Genomic DNA, 10,930 nt, shown 5'->3' with positions numbered 1-10,930 from the left:
GAATATGGTTGATCTTGATGAATGTTCCGTTTGCACTTTAAAAGAATATGTATTCTGTTGTGTTCATTGTTGTATGAGTGTTAATTACTTCAAGCTGGTGTTTAGTGTTTCTCAGGTTTTCTATATCCTTGCCGATTATCTGTTTACTTGTTCTGTCAGTTACTGAGAAAGGAGGTCGGAAGTCTCTATTTGTGGTTTTGACTATTTCTCCTTTTATTTCTATAGGTTATTGCTTTATTTATTTTGAGCTCTGTTTTTAGGTGTGTATGCCTTTAGGATCATTAAGTCCTGGAGAATTGAACATTTTATCAGTATATACTGTCCTCCTTTATCCTTGGTAATAATCCTTATTCTGCAGTCTGCTTTGCTGGCAGCATAGCAACTCCAGGTTTCGTTTGATTAGTGTTTGCGTGGTACATCTTTTCCATCCTATCTGTGACAATTATATTTAATGTGGGTATTTCGTAGACAGTATATATTTCATTTTTGTCTTTTTAAACTCTAATCTCACATTCTCTGTCTTTTAGTTGGTATGTGTAGACCATTTACATTTAATATAATTATTGATATAATTATATCTTCCATTTTATTGTTTTCTGTTTTCCCCCTCTGTTTTGTTTCCTCTCTTATCTTTTTTCTAAAAAAATTAAGCATTTTTAGTATTCATTTTTAAATTTAACTCTGCTTTTTTGGGCTCTGCTTTTTTGTATTATGTTTTTAGTGCTTGACCTAGTTATTACAATCCACTTAGAGTTAATATTTTTATGATTTCAAGTAAAATGTTAAAGCCTAAAAACCATACAGATTCTTTTACCCTTTTACTCTTAGGTTACGTATATTCTATATATTGCATCCACATATATTGGAAACTCTGATAGAGTAGCAATTTTTGCTTTCAATGGTCGTATGTATCTCAGATAACTTAAGAGGAGAAAAATAGTCTATTTCGCCAGATATTTATAATTTCTGTTGCATTTTCTTTATTCCTGATGTTCCAGGTTTCTCTCTGGTATCATCTCCTTTCAGCCCAAAGAACTTTTCCTTTTTCAGACCTTTTCTTTTTCTTTGGTTTTCAGCAGTGTAATTATTTGTCTGGAATAAGGGTTATCCTGTTTGGAGTTCACTGAGATTCTTTAATCTGTAAAATGTATTTCTTTGACCAAATTTGAGAAGTTGGGAGGCATTATTTTTTCTGCACCAACCTCTTTCTGTCCTTATGGGCCTCCAATGACACGAATGTAAAACCTTTTGATATTGCTCCTGTTCATTTTCTCCATCTTTTTTTCCCCCCTCTGTTCTTCAGGTTATATAATTTCTGTTGGTCTGTCTTCAAGTTTATTGACATTTTGGCCTTCTCAATTCTGCTATTGAGCCCATCCAGTGAATTTTTTATTTCAGATATTTTTTCAGTTCTAAAATTTGTATTTGGTTCTTTTTTTCTAGTTTCTATTTCTCTGCTGGGAATTTGCATGTTTCCATTCATTTCAAAAGTATGTTCACCTTACCTCATTGAGTATGATTATAATAGCTGTTTTTCAAGTCTTTGATAATTCCAACATCTGAGTCATCTTGGAGTGGTATCTGTTGATTATCTTTTCCCTTTGAGAATTAGTCACATTTTTCTGTTTCTTTGTTTATTGAGCAGTTTCGGATTGTATCCTGGACATTTTGAGTACTATACTGTAAGACTGTGGGTTCTATTAAAATTCTCTGGAGCATACTGATTTGTTTTGTTTTAGCAGGCAGTCAGAGCATGAGTTCTGTCTCACCTTTGAGTTGTGATTCTAGTATTAGTTCAGTTTTCAGAGATTTTGCTCTATTGCTTTGGGTGTTTCTCAGGGTTAGTCTGGAACTCGGGTGGTTGGTAGACTTTGTCATAGTTTAAATCTCAAAGGCTTTACTCTCCTAGTTTGGATCTACTCTGCATATGTGCACTTTAGGCATGAAACTGGGATTTGTGTGGGTTCATACACAAAATTAGAGGATACCATTCTCTACTCTCACCTCCCTGGGAATTTCCCCACACTAACCAGCTCCCAGAGTTTCCTTTCCTAGTCATTTAGTTAGAAAGTTGGAATTTTTCTTGTAGTTTTAGCTGCCCATGCTTTGACACAGTCTGTACAACTAGGACTACCGTTGGGACTTTGCAGTGAGAGAAGAGAAAGAAAGAACAGAGAATCCCCCTACACTTTATTCTCCCAGCTTTATTGAGATATAATTGATATAGAACATTCCTTACACTTGTCAAACCACAGTTTTTTTCGTTTTTTAAATTATAAGACCCATGGTTTTTTTTTTTTCTGGGAAAGAGTCACCCTGAGCTAACATCTGTTGCCAATCTTTTTCTTTTGTGAGGAAGGATAGCCCAGAGGTAACATCCACCACCAATCCTCCTCTTTTTGCTGAGAAAGATTGGCCCTGAGCTAACATCTGTGCCCATCTTCCTCTATTTTATATATGGGACGCCTGCCACAGTGTGGCTTGATAAGCAGTATGTAGGTCCATGCCTGGGATCTGAACTGGTAAACTCTGGGCTACCAAAGTGGAGTGTGCAAACTTAACTACTACACCACCAGGCTGACCCCTGTTGCCAATCTTCTTTTTTTTCCTCCCCAAAGCCCCAGTACACAGTTGTATAATCTAGTTGTAAGTCCTTCTAGTTCCTCTATGTGAGCTACCACCACAGCACGGCTGCTGACACGAGTGGTGTGGTTCCATGCCTGGGAACTGATCCTGGGCTGCTGAAGCGGAGCGTGCAGAACTTTAACCACTAGGCCATCAGGGCTGGCTAGGGGCCCTGTTTTTTAGATTCCTCTTGAATACCAAAGTGACCAGTGTCCTGTCAGGGTTAAGATGTCTGGTTCATCACCACTGCATTGCATTGCCCTCTGAGCAGAGCCGGGAGAGAGGAGAAAAAAGAAATGGCAGTTGCCCCCACACTCTTACCTTGCATGGGGTTCCTTTCCCCACTTATCTGTCCAAAAGAACAGATTTTCTTGGAGTTTTTATTGTCTGTACCCTGTGTAGTTCTGCATAGGGGTCACCCTGTGCAGAACTCTGGTAAATGCCAGGTGGTAAGAGAGGAAAGAACTTGAGGAAACCTCCATGTATTGTTATTTGAGGTTGGGTTTCCCTCCCCAATCTGCCTGCTGTTACTGACTTTTCAGTCTTTAGGGAGTTGTGTGTTACATTTTGTCCGGAGTTTTTATTTGTAATAAGTGGGTGATAATAGCCTCTAGTGGGCTTACTTCCTTTTGGTAGACACCAGAACCCTTTCGTGAATTTTTAAAAATTCATTTTCTTATCAATTACAGTCATTATTTCTGATGCTCAAATTGCCCTGTAATGGGCCAGTAGGCCCCTTCAATGTTTGGAGATTATGTTGAATTCATAAATTAATTTTAAGGGAGAATTGATATTTTTACAATATTGTCTTCTCATCCACTTATGGAAAATGTTTTTCTACTTATTCAGATTTTATTTGTCTTTTAGCATTATATCATTTTTTCCACATAGATATTATTTATTATAGTTTTAGCAGTTTTTAAAATATGATTTTCCCCATGCTGTTTTCTAATTGGCTGCTGATGATGTATGGGAATGATTGATTTTCATATTTCCATCTTGTGTTTGGCATTTTGGTTGAATTTTTAACAGTTTTTCCACTTGATTCTCTTGCATTTTTAGGTAGACTGTTGTATCTTCTAAAAATAATGTAGTTTTATCTTTCTTTTCCTCATTTTTTTGTAACATCTTATTGGCTCAGGCCTCTGGTAATAGTAGCAATGATAGCAAGCATCCTGACTTCCTTCTTGATGTTAAGTAAAATATGTAGGTTTGACTTTGAAATATATTTGTTGTCAGTTTCTGGTATACTGTAATCTTTAGGAAACTTTCCTTCTGCTTTGAGATTTTTAAGATTTTTTAAAAAAATTAACAATGGGTATTGAATTTTGTCATATGCCTTTTTGAATTTCTTCTGATAAATCTGCTTCTTTTTTCCCACATTAATCTTACTTGATTTCCTAATGCTGAACCTTTCAAAAAAATTTTCTACAATGAGCTCTGCTTGGTCATGATGAATTTTTTTAATCCATTGCAAGTTTTAAATTGCTGTTATTTTGGGGGGGATTTTTACACCTAGATTCATAGGTGAGATTGGCTTGTAATGTTTTTTGTCTTCATCTTGTTCACTTTTGTATTCAGGAATATGTTGGTCTTATAAAATAAATTGGGAAAGGTTTCTTTATCTAAGCTTTGAAAAAATTTTCTACATACAGTAGGCATTTGGTAGAACTTTCTAAGAATATATCTGGGGCTTTCCAGTTTTTTCCTGAGGTAGTTTGATCTATCTGGGTCAATTTAAGAAAGGTGTGTTTTCTAGAAAAATCATCCCTTTCATTTAGATTTTAAAATTTGGTGTTACACAGTCGTACATAATATTCCTTATTAAGCTTTAGTCTCCTCTGTTTTTGTAGTTATGTTCTCTTTCTTGCTCCAAATGATTATTTGAATCTTTTTCCTTACCAGTCTATGAAAGCTTTGCCTATTTAATGGTTCTTTTCAAAGAACCGATGTCCTTTTCTTTTTTTGGTCCTGTTATCATTTTTTCACTCACTTTTTCTTAATTTCTGTTTCTACGAATTCTGTTTCCCTATCTTCCCTAGGTTCAATTTCGTATTCTCTCTCTGACTTCTTGAGTTTATTACTTAGTTTATTTTTGTTATTTGCTTGCTTTCTAATTAATGGCATTAAAGTGTAAGTTTTCTTGGCAGCACACTGTGGCTCTACCCTCTGGTTTTAATTTATAATCCTCTCACTGTCTTTTCTAAATGATCTGTCATTTCAGTTTTGATTTCCTTTTTAGCCCAAAAGTTATTAAGGATGATGAGTTTTTGTCTGTTTCCTAGTGAGTTTTTCTTGTTGTTTTGATATTCCTTTATTACTAATTTATGGCTCTATTGTATTGTGGTTGAGGGTAAATAACGGCTGCAGTTTGAAATTTATGGAAATTTTGTTAGTGGCTTGGTAAGTGGTTAATTTTTGCAAATATTCTATGAGTACCAACTGCTAATAGATTTTATTTGGTAATATTGCTCAAATTCTTTATATCTTTTTATTTTTTGTTTAATGTAATAAATGACATTAGGTTATTTAAGAAAACCTATGTGTGTATGTTGGAGGTAAATGACAGATCTAGAATTTGCGGTAAACTCTCCCAGCAAATGTAAAAGGTGACAGGAGGTGAAATAACTATACCTAAATGTTTGTGGTGGTTGCAGCTGGGTTATGGTACGTGAAGGTTTGTGTTCTCTATTTTTGTGTGTTTGAAATTTTTAATAGAAAAGTTAAAAATAATCCTCCCTATCCTTATTTGTTTTTAGATTGCTTGATGTGTTGATTACTGGAAAAGTTGTGTTAAAGTTTCTCACTGTGTTTTATTGTTTTTCTAACACTGTTTACTTGATATGTTTCTAACCCAAATAATTGGGTGCTTAAAATTTTACTGTAGTTAAATTTCCTTTTATCATAATAAAATCTCCCTTTTTCCCATTTAATTTCCCATTTCTGTTTTTAATATTGCCATACTAATTTTATTGTTGTTAGCATTTTCAATCTGTTTTTCCACATCTCTATTTTTTTTCCTTAAGGACATTTTTTCTTGTGAAATGTGACTCACTTATGGTAATATAACGTACATGAAGAAAATATACATGTAAAATTTCTCTAAACTGGAAAATGCAGACATTATTTAAGCCATATTCTCTGATGACAATGCAGTAATTACATCAAAGAATAGCTGAAAGAAAAAAAGAAAGGGACAAATAAAAATAAGGTTATTTTTAAGACTTCTAAATAATTTCTGATAACTTCTAAATAACTCATGGCTTAAAAAGGAAACCAAAACTGAAATGATAAACCACTTAGAAATGGCGCTAGAACATTGTATTTTGAAACCAATGGGATGCGCCAAGAGTGTGGGGCAAAGAAGAAGATTTATGGTGTTAAATGCTAGTCACTAGAGAGCAAAAAAAGTACAAAAATAAATTGAGTATTAAATTAAACCCAACTCTCTTTTTTTCTTTTTTTAAAGATTGGCACCTGAGGTAACAACTGTTGCCAATCTTCTTCTTCTTTTTTTTTCCAAGAGCTCCCCAGTACATAGTTGTATATTCTAGTTGCAGGTCCTTCTAGCTGTGGCATGTGGGATGCCGCCTCAGGGTGGCTAGATGAGCGGTGCCATGTCTGTGCCCAGGATCCAAAACAGTGAAACTCTGGGCCACCGAAGTGGAGCGAGTGAGCGAATTTAACCACTTGGCCATGGGGCCAGCCCCTAAACCCAACTCTTAACTTCTAGAACTAACCACTGTCTTGGTTGGATGGTGCTCACTTCCCTGCTTTTCGTTTGTAATTTACCACCTGTGTATGCGTCCTTAAACACTGTTCTTTTGTTTGGTTTGTTTTAAAACTTCATATAAAGAGTATCATACAGTATTGATATTTTTCCCTCTACCAATTTGGAAGTTACATATTCTTTTTAGAAAAATATTTGCTTAATATTCATTATGGAAATTTTCAAACGTAAACAAAGGTACAAAGATTGGTATAATTAAACCAATTTTTGCATGTTCAGTTTCAATAACCATCAATACATAGTCTTGTTTTATTCCTGTCTTACCTACTCTCCCACCCCTTGATTGTTTTTTATGAAATATCTGTTCTTTTCCTGGTTATAAAAGGAATTAAAGTATGCATTTTCAGCCTCTCAAAATCTGTTGGTATGTTTCTTTCTTTCTTCCGGGATAATAGAAAGACTTCGGAACACTACAACTCCATTTAACTCCTCCTAACTTTAATGTTATTGTTACCATGTATTTTAATTCTGTCTAGTTTTCTAATACTCAACAAGACATCATTAATACTGTTAAAGTCAGTGTTTATTTTGATTTACTTACGTGTTTACCGTATTGCCCTTCTTTCTTCCTGCCCCTCATATCTTCTCTTTGGGATTACATCCCTCGTGAGTAGTGTGTCCTTTACTCTGTCCTTTTCTCAGGGTCTGCTGGTGGCAGAATCCCTGTTTTTGGTCATAGATAGCTATGTGCTTTGTTTTGCCATGTAACTTAGAAAGTATTTTCAAAATTCAGTGACATTGCTATAATAAAATCCCTTTTATTCCTTCATTCATCTATTATTTATATGAACAAGGTTTCTCAGTTCTTATATCAATAAAAATGAAGGACAAATAAGCCCAGAAATAAAACCACACTCTACTTGTAGATTGCTTTAGGTTAGTATGGACATTTTAACTATGTTTATTCTTCCAATCCATGTGCATGGAATGTTTTTCCACCTCTTTATGTCGTCATCAATTTCTGTCAGAAAAGGCTTGTAGTTTTCATTGTATAGATCTTTCACCTCCTTGGTTAAATTTATTCCAAGATATTTCATTCTTTTTGTTGCGATTGTGAATGGGATTGTGTTCTTGAGTTCTCTTTCTGTTAGTTTGTTATTAGAGTATAGAAATGCAACTGATTTATGTAAGTTGATTTTGTACCCTGCAACTTTGCTGTATTGTTGATTACTTCTAGTAGCTTTCCGATGGATTTTTTAGGGTTTTCTATATATAAGATCATGTTGTCTTCCATGCTTAACATTTTGAGGAATGGCCAAATTGTTTTCTAAAGTGGCCATACTACTTTACATTCTCTCCAGCAATGTAAAAGGGTGCCAGTTTCTCCACATGCTTGCTAACAGGTTATTGTCTGTATTAGTAATTATAGCCTTCTTGGCAGGTGTGAGGTTGCATTGATGTAATGAGTAATGGCCTTTCATCTGCTTATTGACAATTTTTTTTTTTTTTGGACAAATGCCTATTCAGATCCTGTGCTCACTCTTGTAAAATTTTATTTTATTGAGGTCATAATAGTTATAATTTTGTGAAATTTCAGTTGTACATAATTATTTGTCAGTCACCATATATATCTGCCCCTCTGTGCTTACTTTTTAAGTTGGGCTGTTTGTCTTGTTGTTATTGAGGTTGTAAGAGTTCTTTATATATTCTGGATACAAATCTCTGGTAAATATATGATGGATTGGTATTAATTCTTACTTAATTGTTGGTAGAAGCCACCTGTGAACCCATTTGGGCCTATGCTTATCTTTGTGGAATGTTTTAAAATTTCTTTTATTCTCTTTAGATGTTACTGGTCTATTTAGATGTTCTTTCTGTTCTTTTGTCCTTTTCAGTAGTTTGTGTTTTTCTAGGAATTTGTCCATTTCATCTAAGTTATTTGTTAGCAAATTTTTATATCATTACTTTATAATCTTTTCTGTTTCCATAGTTTCTAGTGCTGTTTCAACGTATTTTGGGGTGTTGTTTTCCTTTATCATGTCCACTCGGCTTTTCTTCTAGGAATTCTTCACAGCTTTGGTCTGCTGACCCTTCCGTATCTTGCATCCCTTTTGTGTCTCTTTGTGCTAGTTAAGTGGAGTTAGGGGTAAGTGTAGGTTGGTGGAGGTTCTAAGTCTGCTTGTCATCCAGATGTAATTCTCGCCACTTTGATTCTTGGAAATTAACAATCAGTTTTTAGTTTCTTACTATGGGTCTCATTGTTTCAAACAATTTGATGACAAAAATACCCAAGTCTTTCTTTTTAAACTGTTCAGATTTTACTCAGAGCAAGTAAATGGTTAATTATGTGTATTACTGATTTGCATTTGCTTGATCTAGTTTCAGAAGCCCTACAGGTGGCAACTACTAGCCCAACTGCCAATACCACTGGTACTGCTAATACTTCCTCTACCACTGTGGGTGCAGTTAAGCAAGAACCTCTCTACTCTACTTCATCTGCAGTAAATATCCTGGAAAATATAAACTCTGCAGAACCCCCAAAGCCCATCGAACTTGATGGTCTTCCTTCAGACCAGTTTGCAAGAGGACAGGACTCTGTTGCCATAGAAGGTTTTACAGATGAGGAGAACTCGGAAAGCGGCGGCGAAGGCCAATACAGGGAGCGTGATGAATTTGTGGTAAAGATAGAAGACATAGAGACTTTTAAGGTGATGTGAACGTTCACAGGTATAAAGGTCAGAGCTTAGTGGGAGTGCATATGATAGCCTTCTTGATGAGTTTAATAGCATGTGTCTAACTTGAGTGCAAAAGTTAGGTTTTTATAATTATTCTAAGTTGTCGTAATTGTTAAATGATACACTAGTAGACGTGAGATATTTTTCAAAAGAAAATAGCTTAAAATAATTTTAACTTATATCTCAGTTTTATATATTTCTGACTAGTCAGTATGTTGGATTAGGTACTAGTAGTTAGAGCAGTTTTGAAATGTCAATGTTTTTCAAGGCTCCCAACTCTTTGTATTATTAGGAGTTTGGAGAAAATGGTCATTTATCTCATTTAAAAGTTTAAAGAAAATAACAGGAATATAATGTAAAATAAAATTAGACTTATTCTCATAATTTCAGATTGTAAAAATCCTGAGCTGAATGTTACAATTTCATACAAGAAAATTTTAGCTATGTTCAAGAAAACCGATTCTTGGGTTTTTGTTTGCTTGTTTTTGATTTTATTCTTTGGTTAGGATGGAGAGGTTTGGCATTAAAAAGGACAATTAGGAATATAACATCAAATTAATCTATATTCCTTCCATTCACAATTAACTACTGTTAATATTTTAGCATGTTTGTTTCTGTCTTTTTGAATATATACATAATGTTATAAAATTGCATAAATAATGTATGGTAATATCACTAGAAGAAAACTTTCCAATAGCTGTACGAAAGGGTAATAGGCTACTTTGCATGTTGGTGTGCTCCCTATTTGTGGAAGAATTTAAGCAGAGACTGAATAGCCAGCTTAGGAGAATTATTGCAAGTCAACTAGGTAAAAGATAAAAGGTTGAGGTAGACAGGTCTTTAAGATTCCTTTCAGCTCTAAGATTCTATAAATTTAGGCTAAGTTCTAGTTTTTATAAATGTAATTAATTCTGCTTATTACAGGAGGCTTTAAAAATAGGAAAAGAACCCCCAGCTATTTGGAAAGTACAAAAAGCTTTATTACAGAAGTTTGTTCCGGAAATTCGAGATGGGCAAAGAGAATTTGCTGCTACAAACAGTGTAAGTAAAATGCTTGTTTACATTACCCTTAACTATTTTTTGACAGTGATCCTGGGGAAAATATAGAATGGTTTAAATTTAAATATATTTTATATTGAGCATTTCTGATATAAAATAGCATAAAGTTTGAACTACAGAGTATATGATACTCTAATAGTCTGATTTTATTTTTTTTATTTATTTATTTTTTAAGATTTTATTTTTTTCCTTTTTCTCCCCAAAGCCCCCTGGTACATAGTTGTGTATTCTTCGTTGTGGGTCCTTCTAGTCGTGGCATGTGGGACGCTGCCTCAGCGTGGTTTGATGAGCAGTGCCATGTCCGCGCCCAGGATTCGAACCAATGAAATACTGGGCCGCCTGCAGCGGAGCGCGTGAACTTAACCACTCGGCCACGGGGCCAGCCCCTAATAGTCTGATTTTAAAATAAATTCAATGTGTAACTACCAGCAGCTTAAAATGAAAACACTTTATACTGTTCCTTAAGTTTTTTTTTTTTTAAATAAAGGAAAGGAATTAGTGTTAGTCTGTGAAGAGTTCAGATAAGCTCAGAAGCTCTTATATTGATTATTCTGCCAGTCAAACATCCTGATGTACCAGAAGACTTATAGAAGTTATTCTTTTGTCCTTAGGTAGTTTAATAGCATTGAGTAAGTAAACATCTGATGATTGCTTCTGTGTAGGGGCTTGTACTTATGAATGAAGTTGGGCTCATTTTTATTCAGGTGAAATTAGCTTGGCCAGAGCTGCATTTGAAAGACTTGAAGGATAGCTGTATGATAGTCAATCAAGCCGACAAAGT

The 10,930-nt window shown here is 34.6% G+C and overlaps 1 protein-coding gene across 5 annotated transcripts in view; it reads left to right on the top strand.

The window, feature by feature from the left end:
• Positions 1-10,930, top strand: part of QSER1 (glutamine and serine rich 1) — a 74,310-nt gene that overhangs the window by 44,521 nt on the left and 18,859 nt on the right. For 3 of the 5 annotated variants that reach the window (XM_046684815.1, XM_046684816.1, XM_046684818.1), the window contains 2 exons: positions 8,735-9,063; positions 10,015-10,131. In XM_046684815.1, the coding sequence (XP_046540771.1) occupies positions 8,735-9,063; positions 10,015-10,131 (446 nt within the window). The remainder of the gene's footprint in view (positions 1-8,734; positions 9,064-10,014; positions 10,132-10,930) is intronic. The other 2 variants (XM_046684820.1, XM_046684819.1) reach the window with 2 other exon arrangements.

The sequence above is a fragment of the Equus quagga genome, chromosome 14, assembly GCF_021613505.1.
Source record: "Equus quagga isolate Etosha38 chromosome 14, UCLA_HA_Equagga_1.0, whole genome shotgun sequence".
Taxonomy (NCBI): domain Eukaryota; kingdom Metazoa; phylum Chordata; class Mammalia; order Perissodactyla; family Equidae; genus Equus; species Equus quagga.
This window is presented reverse-complemented; position numbering and strand designations above follow the sequence as displayed.